This window comes from Hylobates moloch, unplaced genomic scaffold (genome assembly GCF_009828535.3).
Source record: "Hylobates moloch isolate HMO894 unplaced genomic scaffold, HMol_V3 SCAFFOLD_1, whole genome shotgun sequence".
NCBI lineage: Eukaryota > Metazoa > Chordata > Mammalia > Primates > Hylobatidae > Hylobates > Hylobates moloch.
In genome coordinates, this window is record NW_026652276.1 from 16,931,089 (window position 1) to 16,955,931 (window position 24,843).

The window sequence follows — 24,843 nt, forward strand, 5'->3', positions numbered from 1 at the left end:
TTCTCCTATGTCTGCTACCAATTTAAATTGCTTATTTCCTTTTATGAGTTGCTGAGACTGCAAAATGAAAATTTGCAATTATAGAAAAGCAAAAAAAGGTGAAATTTATTCTTTAAATTTAAATGCGTATTATTGACCCTTAAGATTTTCACTTTTTTTATTTTTAAGCGAGGGTCCATAGGAAGATACTGAAGAGATAGATGACTTCAGGCTAGAATGGAAAACGTAAGCCTTTACACACTAGCAGTAGAAATCAGCACTTAACTTGGAGATCCCAGAAGAAAAAAGCAGCATAAAAATATATGATGCCACTGATTTCATTAATCCACTGGGTAAAATACAGAGATGTGTGACATATTAAAAATTTTTACCATGGTCGATTTGATAGAAAGAAGATGTAAGGAAGAAAAATTCATAAGAGTATAAATTGTGACTAAAGATCAAATAAAGTGTGACCAGCTTACCTGGGCTGAAATAGAACAGATTTTTTTTTTTAGTAAAAGCATTTTCTTGAGTGTCTACAGTGAGCCAGAATGTGCTGGGTGTCATACATGCATTATCTCATTTAATACTCATAACCCTGTGGAATAGGAACTGTTATCCTCATTTTATAGCAGAAACTGGGAAACTGAGAGGGAATTTACCCCAAAACTCACAGCTGATAACTGATGGGGCACTCAGGCATCCCCACACTGGGCAATCCAGGTCATTTGGGTGGAGAAAAGAGAAATGAGGCTGCCTATAGTTACTACCAATGTCGGATGCAAACACCAAAGGGTAAGGTCTGGGATGAGCCCTTTATCTTGGTATCCCTGAGGCTCTTAGAGACCACACAATGGTCCTGGGGGAAGGATTTTAAAGTCAATAGCCACAGGTGCTGATCTTTTCATGACCTTTAAAAGAGAGAAGTCAGGCCGGGCACGGTGGCTCATGTCTATAATTCCAGCACTTTGGGAGGCCGAGGCGGGTGGATCACGAGGTCAGGATATCGAGACCATCCTGGCTAACATGGTGAAACCTCGTCTCTACTAAAAAAATACAAAAAAATTATTCGGGCGTAGTGGCGGGCGCCTGTAGTCCCAGCTACTTGGGAGGTTGAGGCAGGAGAATGGTGTGAACCCGGGAGGCAGAGCTTGCAGTGAGCCGAGATTGCACCACTGCACTCCAGCCTGGGCCACAGAGCAAGACTCTGTCTCAAAAAAAAAAAAGAGAGAGAGAGAGAAGTCATTGCATAGTAGCCCCACAGACATGTGACTGAGCTTGAAGATTGCTCTTTAAAGGCAGGAGGCTGTGCCTTGTGGCTTATTAAAAACCGGATTGGGAAATAAGAATCTTCAGTAGCCCTCAAGCCTCAGCAACGATCCAAGCACTGTCTGCCTTCCCTCCCCAAGGGCACTGGATAGGCCTCCCTCCCGCAGCCCTCCCTCCTGCACTGTTTCCAGCCCCTACAGCCTTCCTTCCTGGATGCTCCACACTTGGCCCCTCCTCAGAACCTGTACTCTTGCAGCTCCCTCTGCCAGGGGATTTTCTCCTAGGTCATCACACAACCAGCTGCTTCTCCTCCTCAGTTTAAATGTTACCTCTCGAGAGAGGCCATCCTTGAAGAGTCTTTCTACATGTGGACTTTGACATTTCCACAAGGATCACTCTTCGCTCTTCTCTTCTTTCTCCACTTCGATTTTTTTCTTTTCTTTTCTTTTCTTTCTTTCTTTCTTTCTTTTTTTTTTTTTTTTTTTTTGAGACTGGGTCTCACTTTGTCCCCAGGCTGGAGTGCAGTGGCACAATCTCAGCTCACTGCAACCTCCACCTTTCGGGTACAAAGGATCCTCCTGCCTTAGCCTCCCAAGTAGCTGGGATTACAGGTGTGGGCCACCATGCCTGGCTAATTTTTTTGTGTTTTTAGTGGAGACAGGGTTTCACTATGTTGGCCAGGCTGGTCTTTAACTCCTGACCTCAAGTGATCCACCAACCTCGGCCTCCCAAAGTGCTGGGATTACAGCCATGAGCTGCTGCACCCAGCCTTGATTTTCTTAACAACCATTTTCACTCAGAGAAATTATCTTATTTCTGCTTAAATTCATGATTGACTCTCTCCTCCCCTAGAATGCAAGCTTCCTCAGTTCAGGAACTTATTTTCTGATATGTGGTTGACATTATTGCAGCTCTTCTGGGTGCCAGGTAATATCTGGAAACTGGAATGTTGAGTGGCAAAGGTGAATGGACCCCAAGAATTAAGACAGCTCTCAATAATGCACATTGAATTTGATCAAGCAAACTCAGAATTAAGAAAAGCCACTAATGAAGTGGCACGCTTACATTCACTACAACCCTAGCCCCAGATCTGACTTAAATTGACACTCTCTTGTCTGCATAGTTTTTAAAAATGAAGATTAAGATCAGCATGGATATGGCTAGGGACTACTGGGTTTGGCTGAGTTTTGCTATTGACTTCATTGGTATTCTCTGTCTCGTATCTTCTGAGTTTTGCTATTGACTTCATTAGTATTCTCTGTCTCATATCTTCTGAGTTATTTTTGAATCATTAATACTTAAAGTGGATGTTTAAATAAAGTTTTATTTTATTAAAGAAAGAGTATGGAGATGTCGTAAGTTGTAATATAGTGTTAAATATGACATTTGGGAAATTCCTATAAACATTTCCAATCATTTGTCTGAAGCTCTCTTCTCTCTTTTCTGAATCATCTATTCTTCAAAAATATCAGGGAAAAATCACTGAGAAATTTTTACTTAATCTTTACTTTGAGAATAGTTTATGTGTATCTGTTGTACAATTTTTTATTATCTTTACTATAAAAAAGAATCAGTTCAGAAGACATCATTTTTGGTCACTCTATGTATAATTTCAACACTTTCAAATTTTTCACACACCCCTTTAAAAGTTTTTTGCAAATTTTAAACCTAGGAAAAAGTTAAAAGATTGGTGTACAATGAATCCCACTAGTCCCATCATCTAGAATGTGTCTTTTATGTTTTGCTATATTTGTTTTATTACACACCTGTCCATCCATCCACCCATCCATCCATCCATCCATCTATCCATCATCCATTCTTCTAGACATCTATCAAGTTGTTTTATTTTTTGGTCATTTTAAAGTGGAATTTAAAACATTAACACACTGCCTCTCTAAACTCTTCGGAATGCACACCTTTAAATACAGCTATAGATGTCTGCAGTTCATTTTTTCTCTTTTGATATAAAATTTACATACAAGAAAACAAGCAAATTGTAAGTGAACCATGTGATAACTTTTGACCACAGCACACTTGTGCAACTCAAACCTCTGTTGAGATAACAGAACAATGTTATCACCCCCAAAGAGTTAACTACCACCCCTCCCTGGTTAACCCTCACGTCTCCTTTTCTCTCCCCCAAGAGACAACCAGTGCTCTAATTTTCATAACCGTGGAATCATACCATGTGTGTTCTTGTTTCTAGCTTTTCTTACTCAGCACAATGCTTCTGAGTGATATCCATGTTGTTGCACGTATCTGTAGCTTCTTTTCCTTTCTGAGTAACATTCCTGTGTGTGGATCTACTGTAGTTTGTTTAGCCATCCTCCAGTGACAGACACTTCTGCAGCATTCTGAGCTGAGTTGGTCATCAGTCACTAAATCTATGGGCTTTTGTGAAACTTTTGTGAAATTTATAGGCTATCTCAGTCATTATTTCCACTTCTCAACTGGGAGATCTGTGAAAAAAAAAACTTTCACAAGCATTTAGCTTTTTACGTTGAAATTCAAGAGAACCTTACTTTGTTTTGTCACTTTTTTGTTTTTACATCGTTACTAGTTTGAAAGTCTTTCTCTCCTCCTTGTTTATAAGTATCTTGCGGAAATTTACATTAATGAGACGCCTGGCCTGTATTGTGATCCACAGTTATTGCGAACAAATGCCTACAAAATTATTCTTTTGGAAGGAAGGGTAAGCCATGCTGGCCAAAGAGGACAGAACAGGAGGTTCAGAAACAAATACCATTGCATCAAGGTCAAATGAAACTGATGGGAAAGGACTAGCATGGGGCCAAAGGTTGACATTCCACTTTCAAGTTTGTCTTTGTTGCCTCTTCCTTGGTTTTCCCGATTCACTCTTTTTTCATTCACTTGGGATGTTTCCTCCGTTCTTTCTTTACTGCTGTGCCACCATTTTAAGAATCCTGGAACACTCATCTTCTGTTCTCTGCAGACAGGGTACCTTGAGCAATTGCTCTGAAATCAGCCATTGGAACCTTCCTCTAAATCTCAGGCAACATGTCACCTCTCACAGGAGTAGGGGAGAGGGAAGGGTTGTATTTACAGGCTTTATTTTTGCCAATCAAATTAAAAGGTGAGCGAGACTGCTTCTTGTTCAGAGCATGTTAGATGGTATTAAGGAGAAAAGGAATATTTTTGGTGGGGTAGCAAGAATTTCCCAGTGATCCTAAAAGAACTCTCTGTCTTCTGCTACTTCCTCTGCCATCCCATAAAGCTGACCCTGACCGAAAGAGGCAGAACAAGTTAACATCAGTGCAGGCAGCACTAATAGGCTTGACTATCTCTAAGGCTCTGCAAGAAGAAAGGATAACCTCCTTTGGAAGAGAGAAATGGCAGCAATCTTACTTAATGTGCTTATTAAAGATTCACCTTTCCTAAATGCAGGCTTCTAATACCATCTCTTAAAAGTGGTTACAATGATAAATTTCCATGTTATGTCTATCTTACCACAATAAAAAACACTTCTTATCAGGAATGGAGAACATGGTTCTGATCTCAGGCTTTTCATAGTTTAACAGTGAGGCCAGTGTTCCTTTTGTGCTCTAACTTTCCCTGCTGAAAATGAAGGGAGGGTAAGCGTATTTTGAAGCCCTTACTTAACACCTATGTGAGTGCACAGCATAGCAATTTCATGCGTACTTAAGTCTAAAGAGCCCTGATCATTCACCTTCCTGTCTGGAGTACCATCAACATAGGAAATAATTTCTGATGTGAATACCAAATGCACTTCTGATCTTTTCTTTCTCAATAGTCAGATTCAGAGGTTGCTTTTATACAATATAAATAATCTTAAAACAAATACCATTTTATTATCTCTGCATATTTGATTTTTTTCAGATTCCACATATAAATGGGATCCTACAATTTTTTTCTCCATGTCTGGCTTATTTCATTTAGCATAATGTCCTCCAGGTCCATCCATATCATGTCAAATGGCAGAATCCCTACTTTTTAAGGCTGAATAATATTCCATTTTACACACACACACATTAATATATACATACACACATATGTAGTCACACACATATATTCACACATACATATTCACACACATACATACACACATATATATTCACACACATACATACAAAAACATATTCACACATACATACACATATATATTCACACACATACATACATATATTCACACACATACATACACATATTCACACCACATATACATACACACATATATATTCACACATATATACATGCACACACATATATATTCACATAAATATATACACACATATATTCACACACATATACATACAAACACATATATATTCACACATATATATACATACACACACAGACACACACACATATACACTGAAACATCCTAAGTGTCCATTGACAGAGGAATGAATAAACAGAATGCTATACACACACACATATTCACACACATATATACATACATGCATGTATATTCACACATATATATGCATACACTCATATATATTCATATATACATACACATATATATTCATATTCATACACATATACGTACAATACATACAGACACACACACACATATATATATTCACACACGTATACACACACACATGCACACGCATATATGGAAACGTCCTAAGTGTCCATTGACAGAGGAATAGATAAAAGAATGCTAGACACATGCACACACACACACACACACACACACGTAGACACAGAGAGGCCTATATTAATATATTAAACATTCTCTTTATCCATTCCTTCAATGGATGCTTAGCATGTTTCCATATATTGGCTAGTATGAATAATGCTGCAATGATGACGGGAGTGCAGATGTCTTTATAAGCTGGCGACTTTATCTCCTTCAAATATATACCCAGAAGAGGAATTGCTGGGTCATATGTTAGTTCTATTTTTAATTTACTTAGAAACCTCCATACTGTTTCCCATAATGCTTGTAGCAATCTACATTCTCACCAACAGTTACCAGGGGTGAGAGGAAACAGGGAGAAGTCAATGAACTGATGCAAAGTAGCACATGTGCAGGATGAAGTCTAGAGAGCTAATGTACAAGAGGACTAAAGTTAGTGAAATCACATTGCATTAGTGATTTTGGTTAAATCAGTAGATTTTACTGCTCTTGTTACAAAAAAGTAACTATTGAGATGATAGTTATGTTAATTTGCTTCACTATAATACCATTTTACTATCTAAATGTATCCTTCCGATACCACCATGTTGTAAACCTCAAGCATACCCAATAAAATTTACTTTAAAAAAGAAAAACATCCCATGAAATTTTTATACATGGGATTTTATATAGTAAAGGGGGCCAAACAGCTAGACATCAAGAAATGCCTGTACTCTGGATGGTATTGTCTGGTTTCCATTCAACCATTAGTTATGAGACAGAATCAAGCCAAATACCGTTTTATTATCTCTGCATATTTGATTTTTTTAAGATTCCACATATAAATGAGATCCTACAATTTTATGGTTTATTTTACCATTTATAAAACCAGATGCACACTCTTGCTTCTCTGAGCTTGTCGGAGATGTTGCAACTTAAATAGGCATTTCTAGGATATCATGGAAATGCACAAAGTGAGTGTAATTGCTACCAGTCCCTTTGGTGCACGTTTTTGAGGAGGCCATGGTTAGGGAGCAGCACAGCCTAGTGGCCACAGTCCAGACTGGTTCTCAGGGTCATGGTTCTTCAGGGATGGGGCTCTTCCAATGACTACTGTGTACCCTTGAGTATGTCACATACAGATGACACAGAAATGACAATGAAAATATCACTACTTAATATTCCACCTACAAATGTGGGGGAAGGAAAATAGAAACTCCCCAGCCTTTCAAATTGTCCTGATTGCCTACATTTAACTCAAAAAGATATGTGTAAGTTTATGTAATTAGAAGGCCAAACGCCAGTGGCTCATGCCTATAATCCCAGCACTTCGGGAGGCTGAGGTGGGAGGATAGTTTGAGGCCGGGAGTTCAAGACCAGCCTGATCAACATCACAAAACCCCATCTCCACAAAAAAATACAAAAACGGTGGTACATTCCTGTAATCCCAGGTACTACTGGGCGAGGGTGGGGGGTGCTGCAGCATGAGAATCAATTCAACCCAGGAGGTGGAGGTTGCAGTGAGCCAAGATCATGCCGCTGCACTTTAGCTTGGGCGACAGAGTGAGACTATCTCAAATATATATATATATATATATATATATATGTATATATAAAAATTAGTAACTCCATGGTTTAAAATAAAGATTTATATACTGGAATAAGATATCATGGCAGAGGAAAGTTAATACTTTCAAAGGAAATGAAACACTCAAAAGATTACATTATTTTACAAAAATTTGTAAGAACACCAGCACTATAGTTGTTATTGTTACCTGGGGAGCAACATAAAATGAAAGCCGTCTCCAATGACAAATCAGAATCTTTTTTTTTTTTAATATCAGAGCAGAATACAAACCAGAGAAGCTTCCTTCACATTCCTTTGAGATTGACCATGAAGATGCTGATAAGGATGAAGTAAGTAAATAGTTGAAAGTGAGATGTTTAAAACATGAGGAAAATTAGTTTCTGTCTTGCACTAAAAGTTTCAAGTTCTGACCGGTTTGTTGTAAGTTGTAGTAGCTGTTGGTGGTAGGGCTTTTAGTCAAAATGAATCATGTTTGTTTTGAAATTGAACATGCTTGTTTAAGATGAGTCAAAGAGAGGAAAAAGAGTCTTTTTTTTAAATGCAGTGTCTAGGATCTAGGATCCACAAAAGATGGCTGTCATGCTAATATGCCTTTCCTACAGGATACCACTTCCCACTCGTCTTCCAAGGGGGGTGGAGGAGCAGGAGGAACTGGTGTTTTCAAGTCTGGCTGGCTCTACAAGGGGAATTTTAACAGCACCGTGAACAACACCGTTACTGTTCGGGTAAGGAGACATCAAGACTCATCTCTGTCTCTGTCACCCTTCTTAACACTCCCTCCTCTGGTCACAGCACATAAGAGAGCCATTTGCATTGGGTTTATGTTTCATGTAATATTTTATTTATGAGGAAGTAGGATGCTCGTCTCTAGAAAAATGTCCTAGAAAATATAGGACTCCTGAAGGAATTAGAATAATTCTAATTTCTATGAGTAATAGCACATTACAATTTGAATATCTCCTTATATCTTTCCCTTTATTTAGTCATTCAAAAAGCGCTACTTCCAGCTGACTCAGTTGCCAGATAACTCCTACATTATGAATTTTTACAAAGATGAGAAAATATCCAAAGAACCCAAAGGATGCATCTTTTTGGATTCCTGTACAGGAGTGGTGCAGGTGAGTAGACATCCCTTTTCCTCCGTGGGATTTTTTTTTTATTTGAAAAGTATATTAAACAAATATTCATGGAGTATCTGATATGAGCCAAGAGCTGCTCTAGATTCTAAGAATTCTGTGAAAAACAAGGCAGCCTGGATCTCTGCTTTCACAAATCTTACTTTCCAGAGAGAAAGAAAAACAGGAAATAAGCAAAGACATGAATAAGCAGAATGGAATCAGCTGGTAAATTTTTCAATAAAGAAAATAAACAGAGAAACAGAAGGGAGACAGAAGAGTGGTGAGGTTGAAAAGGAATATTAATACTCAATAAGGGAGAAGAGCATTTTTGAAGAGAGATCATTTGATCTATAGACTAAAGAATAAGCAGAGGGCCAGGTGCGAGGGCTCATGCCTGTAATCCCAACACTTTGGGAGGCCAAGGCAGGCATATCACTTGAGGTCGGGAGTTCGAGACCAGCTGGGCCAACATGGTGAAACCCCATCTCTACTAAAAATACAAAAATTAGCCAGATGTGGTGGCACAGGCCTGTAATCCCAGCTAATGGGGAGGCTAAGGCAGGAGAATCACTTGAACCCAGGAGGCAGAGGTTGCAGTGAGCTGAGATCATGCCACTGCACTCCAGACTGGGTGACAGAGTGAGACTCTGCCTCAAAAAACAAACAAACAGCAAAAAAAGAATGACCAGAGGCAGCAAGTTCAAAGGCCCTGCAGCAGGGGCAAGTCTCAGATATTCAAAGAGAAGCAGAAAATTAGCACCCATGTTTGCCGCCATGTAGAGAACCCCCGAGATAATGAAATTCAGTAAAGTAATATGTAAATGACATAGTATTAACATATATACTTCAAATATGTTATTTTATAATTAGGTAATAATGATAGAGTAAGTTGACAGTGTACATATGCAGCATCTTTCTTCTAAGAGGTGACTTTCTTCAAAGACAAGGATTCCATTGATTCCAAAGAGTCTAATTTCGGAAACAGACATAGTGCTTTTAACAAATAATGTTCTGTAAGCTCTTGGTCTTCAAATTATTGTCCTTAGTATGAAATTCAGCATGGGCCACTGTGGCAAAGGGAAGCAGAATAATTCCATATACCCCATTTGGACATTTGACTTTCAAAACGCTGCTTCCTACTCTGATGAAATAACCAACCTTATTCCCTTTTATGTAATCATGGGAGCAATCAAAAGTGTTTTAGCAACCTTCCCTCAAATTTCACAATGACACTGGCTTACTGAGGTCCAGGACTCTATTTCTGGTCACAGGCCAGTAGAGAAGTACTTTCTGTTACCCTCAAACCTCAGCATTCACCTAGCTTGTTACGAGCTGAGATTACATCACAGGCCACTCCTGGAGGCCCTTGGATATGTGGATGCAAGTAGAGTTCTCTCCAGTCATTTAGTCCTGGCCTATTTCTGGATGGTTTATCTGCTAAAATCTGGAATTCTTCCAGGAAGTAATAAAGCTGAACTTTAAAAGGAAAGATTAACTGTTTCTGAGCACTCTGCTACGAGTGAAAGATAATTGCATTTTAACACAGATGCCAGCTTTCCATATGGAAAGGGCAATAATGACCTTAATGGAGGATGGAGATTGTTTTCTATTGTTGGTCACAAAGTACACTTTTTGGCCTTAGAAACATGAAGTAAAATGTTAGCAATAAAGATCAATAACTGTGTTTTATGGACATTGAGCTGAAAATGTTAAATATTATCCTTTCCATTTGTACTTGAAAGCTTTCTCTAGCAAATGAGTCATCATTTTTTAAGAAGTACCATTGTAGTCTTTTGTTATATATTAAGTGTGCAGAAACACAGGTTAATATGAAATATTTTTCTTCTTCAAAGAATCATAGAACTTACTGCTCTAATCTGACCTTCCTATGGAGGAACTGCTTCTCCATCATCTCTTAGTTAGATTGTGTTTCAGTCTCTGCTTAAACATTGTCATGGAAAAAAGGAGTCTTGACGAGAAAACACAAGCTTGGGATTCACGCAAGTCAGCATTCAAATCCTAGTTTTGCTATTTACTACCCGAAGACTTTGAGTAAGTTACTTGACCAATTTGATCTCAGGTTCCTCATCTGTAAAACTAGAACAATGTGCTAATATGTGAAAAGAACTGGGAGATAGTGTATTTAGCCTTTCTCCCCTAATTCTTCCATTAATTTCAAAGGTCACAACCTAGGATATAGACATTCCATTATGGGAAAGCCTTCCTAGAAAACCTTAATTTACGTTCGGGATATTTTTTCCTAAGTGTGTTAATTTATCTATGTCTTTATTTATTCATTAATCTACTAATTCATTCAACAAACCCACTTAGTGCCTATGACATGCTAGAAACTACACCTAGGTGTGGGGAAGTCAATTCTTTATTGAAGTCAGAATCAGAGAGGGGCATCGCTACTTGCTCACTATCACACAATATGTCAAGAGCAATGATGGAGGTATGAATGGCAGAGCCCATGGAATGCTCTGGGAACATGAAACAATGACGAACTCTTTCAGCTCAGGCTGTAAGTCTGTACAGAAAAAGCTGTGCCTGTCTATAGTATTCCCCAAGGTAGATTTGGCACGTATATCTTTTAAAGATTTTACCTCTATCCCTGAATTTATATTCCTCTTCATCAAGAAGCTTTATCCAGTATTCTCTACATCCTTTGTAGAGGCAGGGATCAGTTTCTTGGGATCACTCTAGGGAGACAAAACGTGGGTCACTTGTCACTTTGTGTGTGGGTCCCAGTTCTCACATATTTCCTTATAGTTCTTCCAGATTTGTAAGTTTTTACATCTGGAGAGAATTTGAGTGAAATAGTGCCAGTTTAACCATTGCTCTAGTAAGCTCTCAGGCATGAAATGTGCCTGAAGATGAATCATGCACACACAAAAGCACAGAGCAAATGAATAATTAGGATGAATCAGACCAATTTTATGAAGAATCATTGCCAGGTTCTGTTGAGTCAAACAAAAAAGAGGAACAACGTCTCTGCCTCAGAAAGTACTACTTAGCATCCGGCATTCTTAGGGAGTTCAAGTTCGTTATAATCTTTAGTGACTATGCCATTTCAGTTTGATTCATTCAGACTCAATCCGTATCATCGTTTTCCTTAGAATACTTTGGAATTCTTAGACATATATTACAAGGGTGGCTTAAGTAGAGACAAAATCCTTCTCAGCTTTCTCAGAGACTTTAGGTAATGTTTATGACTGACAGTTTCCTGAATCTTGGCCAAAAAAACACAAAACAAAACAAAGCCTAATCATGGTTTTCTATTTTTTCATAATCTCATCAAAGAGTATTAGATATTTTTTATGGGCCTATGCTCCCAATCTGGAAGAGAACTTGGTTTTTGCTGCTTCAAGTTTTTTCTTCTGGGACTAAGGGATATTTAGGCCTGTGTTATCCTATCTTGTTCATTCAGTTCATGTATTCATTCATTCATTCTCACATTCATTCATTTATCCATCCATTCATTCCAGGTTCTGCCACTGTAGAAGAGAATGAACAGCCCAAGAATCTCATCTGTTTTAGGTCCCTGTCTCAGCAGTGATAATAAGCTGATATCACTTTAGACAGGCTTACATGGGTGTGGACAGTGTGGTGGACAAGGTTCATTTCCTTGAGTCTGCCACCATGTGGATATGAGTTCCAAGACAATGGCTTCATGTGACTAACCAAAGGCTAGAAATGCAGATACCTCCTGTAGGTCAAGCAGCCCCCTGCATGCGCGAAGAGAGGCCAGATGTGAGAAATAGATGCAGCTTGGACTATGTAGACGTGGAGAATGCCTGCCTACAGAAAGCAAGTCAAATTGGGAGCAGGGGAAAGAACATTTCAAGGAAAACAAATCTAGAAGCCAAATATGACCCGTAAGCCTTGCATTAGCAACTCAAGCTCTGAAAATCTCACTTCCGAGAACAGTAAGAACCAAAATTATACTTGTGGTTTTCTTCATCTAATATATTATTTGACAGCACTTGATGGAACATTAATTATGATTGTTCCATTTATTAAAATAAAATTCAGAGAGGTAGAGTGTCTTTCACAAGTCACAGAGCTAATGAATTGCAAAGTTTAACTTGAGGCAGAGGAATGTCCAAAATTACAGACAGATGCCCAAAGAAATGATGTATTATCATATGTAAAGTAGGCATACCCACATACATACATTTATTCTACCTACATAAGCTATGTGAGCAGAAGAAACACTATGAAGATATGTTCATGTGGAGCTTTAAGCAGTGAATTTTAGATATGAGATTCATCTAAGCAAATACTGTATATATTGGAAAACTTGCAATGTGCAAACCATTGTGAAAAGAGCAAACTCTGAAAATAGGTGTGGCTCATGTCTCCAAAAAGCTTCTAGGATGTGGGAAGGATGCACAGAAAAAAAACAAAACAAATATGGTACATGCAAATAAAACAAGTAACACACCTCAAGCAGTAAGTCCTGATAACATATGCAAGAATGAAATTACATTTATCACTGCATGATGCCATATTATATTACACATCTATTATATATATATATGTTACATATGTTGTCTTTCTGCTTATTTGCTTACTGACATTTCATTACACTAGAAGGTAAGTTCAATGAGGGAAAGCACTTTACTTGAATTTTTTCAGTTCTGTGTGACTGAAACATAGGAGGTACCCATTTAATTTTCACTGAATGAATGAACAAATAAACCTACAGAGAATGGAGAGGATTTCATGGAAGGGAGCCATCGATACCAGAAACCTGGATTTGATGTTGTATGATTCCCTTAAGACTCTTCTTTTGTTCCTGCAAAATTCTATACAAGATGCTAGCCACATAATAGGTATAATTAAATATTTGATTTGGGTAGCTTCCCTCTTTGATATTCAGTCTACCGTTAGCTTAAGTGATTTTCTTAGAGTATCTACAGTTTGGAACTTTTTCAGATGAACATTGTGGAAACAGAACAGTTTGTCACAACTCACTAAACATATCATGACAATAAGACATATTCACAGGTTCCTACTATTTATGAAGTCATGTAGATATACTATGGTAAGGTTGACTGAACAAAGTAGTTGCACTGGCTGCAAAGGACACTGATATATGAGAAATAGAGGAAAATTTGGGGGAGCAAAAACAAGAATATGATTACTTCTTGATTAGCATTTTAATGACTTAACAATCGTACTTCAAAATTATTAAAACGTCCTATTGAAATGTCCCATTGATTTTCAATTTTTGCCCTTTTTGCTATTCTATATGACATTATCTTTGAGATTACAGACAGCGAGATCGAAAACCACTCAGACATCTTAATCTTTCCCAACATAAGCTTCTCTGGGCTGCAAATGGTTCTATTTCTCTTGAAATAGAAGAAGGTAATTTAGTTCTTGAGAAGTTTCAAATCGAATATTTATTTTAATTATAAATGTCCCTTTTTGAGAAACAAGATTGTAATACTTTGCTCAAATTTTTAAGAATATTTGTGATTATATTGTTGAAACTGGCAATCATATTTAATTCATTTGAAGTGAATGCAGTTTAGACAATCAAATCAACTCTTGTTTATATTTTGTAATGTTTCATTTCAAAATTTTGTTAGTGTTCGGCATCTTCATTCGAAAGCAGGTTGCAACTCAATCCACCTTTAATTTGGACCCAATATAAGCATTTTAGGTTGCTTTTTATCTCCCTTTTAACATTATTTGCAGCATCAAATTCATCAAGCAAATTCTTTCATTTGTTTGTTTTCAAGATAACACTGAGATTTGCTTGCAATTTTCTATAATTAAATACTTAAAAATGTCCTTGCAAAAGTTGTGCGCCAAACTCTGGACATTTATAGTTCTTTTATGAGTGTCTATTTCTTTCTTTTTTTATTATTTTTTTATTTGGAGACAAAGACTCGCTCTGTCACCCAGGCTGGGAGTGCAGTGGTGCAATTTCGGCTCACTGCAACCTCTACCTCCTGGGTTCAAGTAACTTTCCTGCCTCAGCCTCCCAAATAGCTGGGAATACAAGCATGCACCACCATGCCCAGCTAATTTTTGTATTTTTAGTAGAGACAGGGTTTCACCATGTTGGCCAGGCTGGTCTTAAACTCCTGGCCTCAAGTGATCTGCCCGCCTTGGCATCCCAAAGTGCTGGGATTACAGGAGCGAGCCACTGCGCCCAGCCCCGAGTGTCTATTTATATTCCTGTTGTTTTTTGAAGGAAATTGTGCTGTGATAGGACACCTGTCTTTCCTTTTATACCTGTTCTGCAGCCATCTTGTCTTTGCCCTTAGACTGTCCATCAGTGAAGGTCACGGGCAGTTTTGTAGCCCTTCTTCGTCAGAACATCCCAGAGCTGTGTGTGAGGACACGTGGAGGACATCTACCCCAGTCCTCCTGGGGACAGTGGGGCGTCTAGGAATTTGCCTTCGGAAGGAAGCTGCCTAGATGTTTGCTTTGCACACTGAAGTTTGAGGCCATGGGCTTTCTGAGTACCCTCCACTCTGTTTACACTGCAGTCAAAATGATTTTTTCAAAATGCAACTCTGACCTTTTACTTGTCTAAATACTTCTGTTCTATGTTTTCATAGAACCTAGTACCTCTTTTTCAAAACATTTATACAAAATTTATATATATTTGTTTTCTGATTTCACATTTGTCTTATTAATTGCTTAATGCCTGTCATTCCTATTCTGCAAGAGCAGGGACTGGCTATGTTTTTGCCCAACACAAAGTATGAACACAACAGATACCTCTTTGATAGTCAATTATATCACTGCACTTAGCACTGAGGATACACATTTAGGTTCTGCCCTTCTAAGACTTGTGGACTATAAAGAGCCAGGACTGTGACTGTCATTATAAGGTGAAGAAATAAATAATACTTGACAGTAATACAAAAGTATGGACAGGAGCAAAGGGCTCATCCTTGGAAGTCTAGAAAGTGATGTTTGAGCTGTGAATTTCCACATAAGAACCATAGTTAGCATTTTAGCCAATTCTTTCTCCTTCAGTTCCTGAACTTTACTTTTTCTCAAGGCTATGTGTTGCCCCACTATGTGTTCTTGAGCACTGAAAGAAACCACAACTCCCAGGCCACTGATGCCCCTTTGTTGTGCCGGGGCAATGTCAAGTAAGGAGACCAGCATCAGCTGAGCATCTTCTGTGTCCCTGGCTCTGTGCAATGCATAAGGCAGCTCAGTGGGTGGGATTGGAGCACAGTTGTTAGAGTATATAGGGCTTATTTTCCCTTCTCTACCATTTGCTATCAGTATAATCCCAAACACATTTTAATTAATCTCCCCAAAACTCAGTTTCACTACATGTAAAATGGAATAATGTGATTGGTCCCACAGGGTTGTTATGACATTTAAATTAAATAATGACCATAAAGTACAGAGCCAGTGTTTAGTAATTGTTGTGTTGGCACTAGTGATCTTGTTGTTGTGACTGTTGAAAGAAACAGCTATCTGGGGACAGTCTGTGAGAGTATCCCAAAGAAAGAGAACATTGCCAGAAGGGTATTAGAAATTTTTGCTTGTCACCAAGAAATAGCAATCATGTTCTCAAAAAGAATTTTATACCTTGTTATTTAGCCACAATCCCACACTATTGATGTCATTTTATGGCTCTTCTCTTATCTGTATTCTACTTAATAGAGTTGTCCTAAGTGTTAGGGTTTGCTCTATTACAATTATGAGTATGCTACAGGCTTTAGAACATATTGATAAAAGCTGGACACCTGCATAGGAATTGCCTGAGTAAATTAAAGATGAAGTATCTTCAGTAATCTTTCCAACAACCACCCCCTTATATAACACCAGTTTGTGTCATTAGGAGAAAGTTTCCACTTTGAATGTACATTCCAATCTTATACCAGGAATATATAAAATTGTAACAATTTGTTCTTGGGTTCCCCCTGCTTTAAATGTCCTTCCCTGAACTTTCAATAGCCCATTTCTCCTTTCTACAGATTTCAAATCAGAGATCTCCTTTGGGGAAAGGCCTGCTTCTGACCACCCAATCCAAAGTAACTGCTCATCACACTGGCTTATTTTAGTTCTCTGCCCAATGGAGAACCTTTGTTTTTCAATTGTTTGTTCATTCCTTCAATCATTCATCCATTCACCTCTTCTCTACTAGAATGTCAACTTGGAATAGGAACCTATTCTGTTCCATTCATAAAATATGACTGGTTTTGAACTCACCATTATTGAATCCTTCAAGTGTCAGCACTATTACATGATACGGTGGTTAGGAAAACTGACCCAGTCCTCATGGAGGTAGCCTTAAGGGAGACAAGTATTTGTCAAAACAAACAAACAAAAATGAATAAGCAGATAATTTCAAATCATGGTAAGTGCTCTGGAGGACAAGACCTTTGTCCCTTTGTCCTAGACTGGAAAATTGAGGAAAGTTTCAATTGAGATCTGAAGAGTGGATACAAATCATATAAGTACATGAGGGCACACACCATGCTCACTGTGCTTTTGAGAGCATGTGTGGTGGAGGGGGCCAGCCTGTCTCAGGCCTTCCTTGTGGCAGCAACAAGAACATGACAGGAACACATTCAGGAACTAGAACAAGGCTTTGTGGGTTGGTCACAAAATGCAAAGTAGAGATGTCAAGTTACAGAAGAATCTGGAGGTTGGTGAAGCCAGAGCCAGGAAGGGAATTGGGATGTCACTGCACATGGATGTCATTTGAGACCATTGGAATAGATGAGAAATAAAGGAGAGAAAGGAGTCTGAGGCATAGCCAGGATTCTCACTAGAGGTCATGAGAAGAAGGAAGAGCTGGCAGAGGAGATCGAAAAATGAGGTGGAAGGAAAACCAGAATAGAGTGTGGTCATGGAAACTGAAGAAAGGTGAGTTTCAGAAAGGAGGAGGTGGCCATCATGTTAATTCTGCTGCAAGGACAAGGAAGATATGAAGAAAGAAATAGTCCTTAAGATAGTATGGCAACATAGGGCCTGTTAGTGATCTTGGTAAGAGCTACCTCTGGGATGCGATAGGGTCAGACGCCCACCTGGAATGAATCACAGAACATAAGGTGAGAAAGTCAAGGCGGAAACTCAAACTCTTACATGGAGTTGAGAATATACTCAAGCACATGCCCACGATGAAATGTTTAAGCTAACATGTCTATCCAATCAACAAAACCCTAAATAAGATATTTCTTAGTACAAAAAGCTTTGAAAGAAACCAAACAAAATGATCAGACCTATCTAAAATTTTGTCTTGTTTTGGAAAATTTTCTTTATGTTACCTATCTGTATGGAAAGACTTTTGGAACCTCAAGCCCACATAAATGATCTCTCTCTCGAAGGCTTATTTTTTGGTATTCTCTTTTTCTTTCTTTCTTTTTATACCACAGAATAACAGACTAAGAAAATATGCCTTTGAATTGAAAATGAATGACCTGACCTATTTTGTGCTGGCAGCTGAAACAGAGTCAGATATGGATGAATGGATCCATACCCTCAACCGCATTCTGCAAATCAGTCCTGAGGGGCCCCTCCAAGGGCGGAGGAGCACAGAGCTCACTGATCTGGGTCTGGGTGAGAGCATATGAAGCCATCTTCCTTCCTTTGTCTAGTGTGACCTGTGTTTTTGGTTCACTAAAGCTGCTAGGCATTGTAGTCGCTGTCTGGTCTAGCTCATCCATCCTGGGGCTGTTTGTTCCAAGAATCGCTAAATCACTCCTAAATCTTTACTACACAGTAATGGCCACCACACATAAGTACAATTCAGAGTCAACTGGCAATAATCTGAGGCTTTCCCCCAGCAAATGATGTTGGGAATCATTTATCACAGCATCAAAAATGTGCTCATGCCTGATGGGACATTACCTTATAGGGGGTATTTTGTGGTTTTTAGCCCTTCATTAAATTTAATTAATGAATCTTATGCTCTGTAAAGGCAAATATGAATTCCTTCCTTTTAGTTAAAAAGCATCTTTCATTTATGCTTTTTGATCATACTGTGATCATCGTATATGTGAAAGTTTCAAAAATTATACATGGTGATAGAATTTTTATAAGATTAATTTTTTTTTCTCCCCATCCTATTTCCTTCATAAGAGTCTACTTCATTTTATGCAAAGAGAAGGGAACAAGAGAGAGGAAAGAAAAGGTGAAAAGAAGGTTAGAAAAGCAAGTCTGTAGCTACATAGAAGGCAAGTTCAACACCAGCAAAGTCAGTCACTCCTCCCAAAACAAAACTATTTTCAGACATTTTGCACAGCACATGGTACATTAGAAACCAAAGCATCTTTAAGTTCCCCTAGTCTAAGTCTCAGGCTCTAGAGTGAAAGAGCCACGGAGTAATGTGGAAAAAAACTATTGTTGATTTTAACTCAACTACTGTATGCCATAGTAGGTGTTTTACACTTACGATTTACTTAATAATAACAACGACCATAGTATTAATGTTTACAGCATCTTACAGAGTTTAAGTAGCTGAAGCAAGAAGGTGGATTCTAAATTGATAGCCTGAGAGCCAGAATTACCAAAAATACATACATATTTAAGAAAACTTTAGTATGCGTTAATGGAGTAAGTCAAGACAACTCCAAGTATAAATGTAGTGTAAAAATCCAAAGTTCTTGTGGACACAAGATGGTATCATAGCAAGAATCCCAAAATGATCAGCAGAGGGTCTGATTTCCAGGCCCAGATCACTCAACAATGTGGAGTTCAGGAGTCAGAAGACAATGAAAGCTTAGGCTCACCAACGTCCCTCTTACCTCTTAAGCCTAATTTAGTTTTGTATGTCACAGGCTAGAAGAATGTGTGACTCATGAGTAATATTTAATAACCTGACTTGGTATATCTTTTTAAGATTCACTGGATAATTCTGTAACTTGTGAATGCACACCAGAGGAAACAGATTCTTCAGAGAATAACCTACACCCAGACTTTGCAAAGGTAATAAAGTTGGCATTGTACTTGCAAAAACAATTTGAATTATTTGTTAGTTATTGCTTTCATGGAAAAGACGTAAATGCTTTCTTTTAAGATTTAGACTAAGAAATAATTCGGAACTTTCCATTAACCTATGCATTTTCATTAACATACACATAGGGCCCAAAAAGGAAAGATACTTTTACAAGATTTGCCAAGTGTTGATGGGTAATACTAAAATGGTGATAATACTAAGGGGCTGCTTCTTGGCCATGTGGATGTGTCAGGGGCTGTATCTAGATATTTAGATACCAAGGACTAACACAATTTTCTCTGTAGTACCTCACAGAAACAGAAGATACTGTAAAAACAACTCGAAACATGGAGAGGCTAAATCTGTTCTCTCTAGATCCAGACATAGATGTAAGTCAAAATTTTTTCTAAGGAGATATGAACTTGATCCATACAGTTGGGGATTAAAATTTAGAATTTCTTTTTTATGTTGGATGTTTAGTGACTCATTCAAAATTTTTTAGACCTTGAAACTTCATAAAAAAGATCTCTTGGAACCTGAGTCTGTGATCAAACCATTTGAAGAAAAAGCTGCCAAGAGAATCATGATCATCTGTAAAGCCCTCAACTTAAATCTTCAGGGATGTGTTACGGAGAATGAAAATGATCCGATAACGAATGTAAGTTTCTCCTCTGTTACATCCTATACCATTCAGCCAAGATTACACCACCCTAGTCAAAAATCTTTTCTATTCCTGCTAATTCCAGGCACTGATTTCTCACTATCTAGTGTACCAGGGAACATTATTAACAGCATTTTCCCACATTACACAAGTGTACAAGTTCTAAAGTGGAACACTTTATAATATACTGTATGAATAAAGCATAATAAAATATTAATATACTACACTTTATCAATATACTGACATAAAATTTTCCTTTTAACTTAAAGAAAAAGCATTAAAGGACTATGTTTGGGGATTCTTTCTATGAAATCGGCATAGTGGTTTAGAGTTTCCTATGGCATTGTGTGTATCCTCTTAGTAGTACTCAAGATGGCTTTTTTTTTGAGATGGTCTTGCTCTGTTGCCCAGGCTGGAGTGCAGTTGCGCAGTCTTGGCTCACTGCAGCCTCAGCTTCCAGGGCTCAAGCTTTCCTCCCACCTAAGCCTTCCAAGTAATGGACTACAGGCACGCACCACCATAGCCGCCTAGCTAATTTTTTTGTATTTCTTATACAGATGAGGTTTTGCCATGATGGCCAGACTGGTTTAGAACTCCTAGGCTCAAGCTACCTGCCTGCCTCAACCTCTCAAAGTGCTGGGATGACAGGCGTGAGCTACAGCGCCTGGCCAGAGATGGCTTTTACATGGACATTTTTATTTTATTCTTTCTATATTTATTTTCATGTCTATTAGAGAAAAATCAAAGCTAACAAACCCTGTGACTTCCCAGCCATTATTGCTGAGGAAAGTTTAAATAGTGTATCAAGTAAAATAATATTAGATGGATGTTAAATAAATACTAGTAGGATGGGACATGTAAATAGCAGAAATGACAAAGGAGCTTCACTGATATTTGTGTGAATTCTCTTGAGAACTTCCTCTTAGTACTTTAGCGGGCAGTGCCACTAGATTGTGAATGTATGTGTGGGAAGGGAACTTTTTATGAGCATAAACGTTATTAAATGTTGAATTATTTTTTAAAATCACTCATAATTCTATATCAATCTTGATTATATTAATATCCTAATCAATATAAGGCACAGTTAATATTTTGGCATATTTTCTTTCATTCTTTTTTAATGCATTCTGTTCAAATTTCTAATCCATCATCCCTCAATTGTCATCTTTCACCTCAAAGAGGAAAACTTATTTCCAGATCCTTGATAGGAGTCACATTGGCTTTCGAAGGCAGAAACCCCATTAAGTTTTCACTGTAAACTGGGTCCACACAGTCTCATGCCTTCATCTATTTATGATCCAGTGAAACTAGCCTTGCTAGTTGTGACAGTGAGTGGATGGCAGAAAGAATTAACTCTTTCAGAAGACTTTACTTGATACCTACTGATCTGTGTCTTTAGCACCTCAATGATTTGCTTTGAGCCTCCTACCCCAGGTGTAGAGCAGGATAAGGTCCATGCTGTGGACCTCTGATTTAATGAGGAGACTCAAATGAGATGTGCCGTTCTGGGATTAGATTGCCTGGCTTTCCAACTCACAAGTTGTGCCACTCTGGGCAACTGGTCTACTGTCAGTCTTCACTCCTTTAAATGGAGATAATAACAATACCTATTTCAAGTGACCATTGTGGTTACACGTGGTAGGTACCATATCAAAGGTACTCAGACATTGCTTGGTACAAAGTAAGCGTTCATTAAATACTTAACTGTCATCTAAATATGTGAGAAATTGCATTGAAATTTATCAAAACTGCATGCAAGTTATTGATATTTGTATTGATATATGTGAGATTCTTGTTGACAGGTAAGCTAAAATGGAAATGTGTCACCAATAAGATTCTTGTCAAAAAATGAAGCTTTTTTATATTCTATAACTTTAACTGTGTACTAAATGTGAGTAGAAATGAAAGTAGTTGAAGTCAGGTTTATTCATTCTCCAAATATACTTATTCCATGTGTCTACTGTGAGCCAAACTTGTCCTAAGAACTGGGAAAACAGGAAGTAACTAGATAAGCAAGGTCCCTAGTGTCTTGAAGATTAGATTCTTTTTGAAAATGACAGAAAGTAAACAAGAAAACTAACAATTTAAGTGCACATTATGCAAAGTTCTTTAAAAGAAATAAATATGGAGAGATGTGTTCTAGAGGAATTCAGGAAAGGCTTACTTTAGACAGGATGACCATGGAAGGCCCTCTCGGCAGAGGTGATTTTGAACAGAGACCTAAAGGTTGGGAAGGATAAAAAGGCAAGTCAGCGGAGAACATTCTAGGCAGAAGAAAGAGAAGTACAAATGCACCAAGACAGGTAAGCTTTAGCAAGTTCTAAGAACTGAAAAGCGTTAGGGAGGTGAAGGGTATACCAAGATGATGTAGAAGAAACAGAGATAAGATGATATAGGGCCTTAAGCCATGGTAAAGAGTTTGAATTTATCCTAAGTGTGATTGGAAGCTATTCAATGGTTTAAAGCACTTTAAAAACAAGAGGTTGTTGTTTTTTTTTTTAAAAAAAAAAAAAAAAAAACAAGAGTTGTCCAAGAAGAAGAATTAGGAGGCTACTACCACCGTTTTTTGCATGGCTCGAACAAGGGCTGGCAAGGGAGAAGGAGAGAAATGGGTGGATTGGACTGGTGTTTTGTAAATTGGGCTGATAAGCTTTCCTGATGTGTTGGATATACTGGATAATGGAAAAAGAAATCTCAAGGATGAGTACTGGTTTTTGCTTTGGACAGTTTTACACATTGTGATGCCATTTACTAAAATGGTAACACTGGAGGGAGATTTGCACAATACAGGTCAAAAATACCATTATGAACATGTTTCACTTGTTGGGACTATTAGATATCCAAAGAGAGATGTCTTAGGGACAGATTCAAATGCAAGTTTGGCGTCCAGGCATGGTGGCTCACGCCTGTAATCCCAGCACTTTGGGAGGCCAAGGCAGGCAGATCACCTGAGGCCAGGAGTTCGAGACCAGCCTAACATGGTGAAACCCTGTCTCTACAAAAAATACAAAAATTAGCTAGACATAGTGGCACACGCCTGTAGTCCCAGTTACTTGGGAGGCTGAGGCAGGAGAATCGCTTGAACCCGGGAGGTAGAGGTTGCAGTAAGCCGAGATCACACCACTGCACTCCAGCCTGGGTGACACAGTGAGACGCCATCTCAAAAAAAAAAAAAAAAATGGAGTGGCCGTGAATGGAAACACAAATTTGGAAGTCTAGTTCAGACAATGATGTTGGCTGGGGGGAGAGGGGCGGGATCTAAAAATGTCTATGACCATAGAGAAGGGGCCAGGAACCAAATAAAATATCTGAAGGATGAATAGAGAAGTGACCAAAGAAGACTAAGCAGGAATGGCTGTTGGGATAAAGATAAACCAAGGAATACTGTATCATGAAACCAAGAGCAAATGGGTAGCTGTAGAATTGGTGCCAAGAAGCTGAGGAACATGAAGTGAAAGAGGAGTCCATCTGGTAGATATGGCAAAGTGGAGGATATTGATGACTATGGCAAGAGCAACTCCCATGGAGTGGAAAGTGTTAGGAGTAATCTGATCATGCTTTCATGCAGGATTTTAAAATAAAAACAAAACAAAAATCTAGAAACTTAGTCCTTGAAACCATTTGGAAATACCTGTATTAGTCTGTTCTCACGCTGCTAATAAAAACATACCCAAGACTGTAATTTATAAAGGAAGGAGGTTTAATTGACTCACAGTTCAGCATGACTGGTGAGGCCTCAAGAAACTTAAAATTATCGCGGAAGGGGAATCAAACGTCCTTCTTCACATGGCAGCAGCAAAGGGAAATGCCAAGCAAAAGGGGGAAAAGCCCCTTACAAAACCATCAGATCTTGTGAGAACTCACTCACTATCACGGAACAGCATGAGGGCAACTGCCCCCATAATTCAATTACCTCCCACTGGGTCCCTCCCACGACATGTGAGGATTATGAGAACTACAATTTAAGATGAGATTTGGGTGGGGACACAGCCAAACCATACCATTATCTCAAATGGTAATGTCACTTAGTCACCTTGTTAAATAAAAATAGATGCTTTTTTTTGACCCAGAACATATTTAAATGTAATTTAAAATGCAATTTAGAAACTGAAAATCAAAGATAGTGGGCTTTTCTTTCTACTGCCAGGGACATATGACTCCTTCCACGTGAATTCATTTCTTTGTACTAAGACCCATATTCAGAAGCCAAATGTTTGTATTTGGGCCAATCTCCCCAGGCAAGAGAACAGAGCCAAGTACAGAGACCCAAGTTAGTGTGTCCTTTGCTGTCTGTCAGGCCAAAGGGTTAAGTTGATTTGGAGTGTTTTGTATGTCAGTGTTGTTTTTCATTTTACAGTTGATACATATGTTGAAAAACTAGGAAATTACTTTAGAAAAATAATTTCCTTGTGCCTATAAGCAATAATACAAAAAATAATGTCAGCCTCACCTTCACAGCAGTTTGTTATTTAATACCATTGTTTTTTAAAAAATCATTGTTTATTTATTCATTGACACTCTTTCATTAATGAAACTATTTCTAATTCATTGTTCTTAATTCGATGAGCATATTTTAAATTAATTGAAATATTTCTTCAAGTTGCTTAGGAGCCAACTACTGCATTTAATGAATGAGATTCTGAAGACTCCCTGAAATAACATCCTCATGATGAGAAAACAATGTTTGAC

At 38.2% G+C, this 24,843-nt stretch overlaps 1 protein-coding gene across 4 annotated transcripts in view; it reads left to right on the forward strand.

The window, feature by feature from the left end:
* The window catches only part of DOCK10 (dedicator of cytokinesis 10), a 277,368-nt gene that overhangs the window by 148,332 nt on the left and 104,193 nt on the right, over positions 1-24,843 (forward strand). For all 4 annotated transcript variants that reach the window (XM_058437931.1, XM_032754230.2, XM_032754224.1 and 1 more), the window contains exons 5-11: positions 7,702-7,774; positions 8,048-8,170; positions 8,429-8,563; positions 17,932-18,115; positions 19,398-19,483; positions 19,799-19,882; positions 19,996-20,151. In XM_058437931.1, coding sequence (XP_058293914.1) covers positions 7,702-7,774; positions 8,048-8,170; positions 8,429-8,563; positions 17,932-18,115; positions 19,398-19,483; positions 19,799-19,882; positions 19,996-20,151 — 841 coding nt within the window. The remainder of the gene's footprint in view (positions 1-7,701; positions 7,775-8,047; positions 8,171-8,428; positions 8,564-17,931; positions 18,116-19,397; positions 19,484-19,798; positions 19,883-19,995; positions 20,152-24,843) is intronic.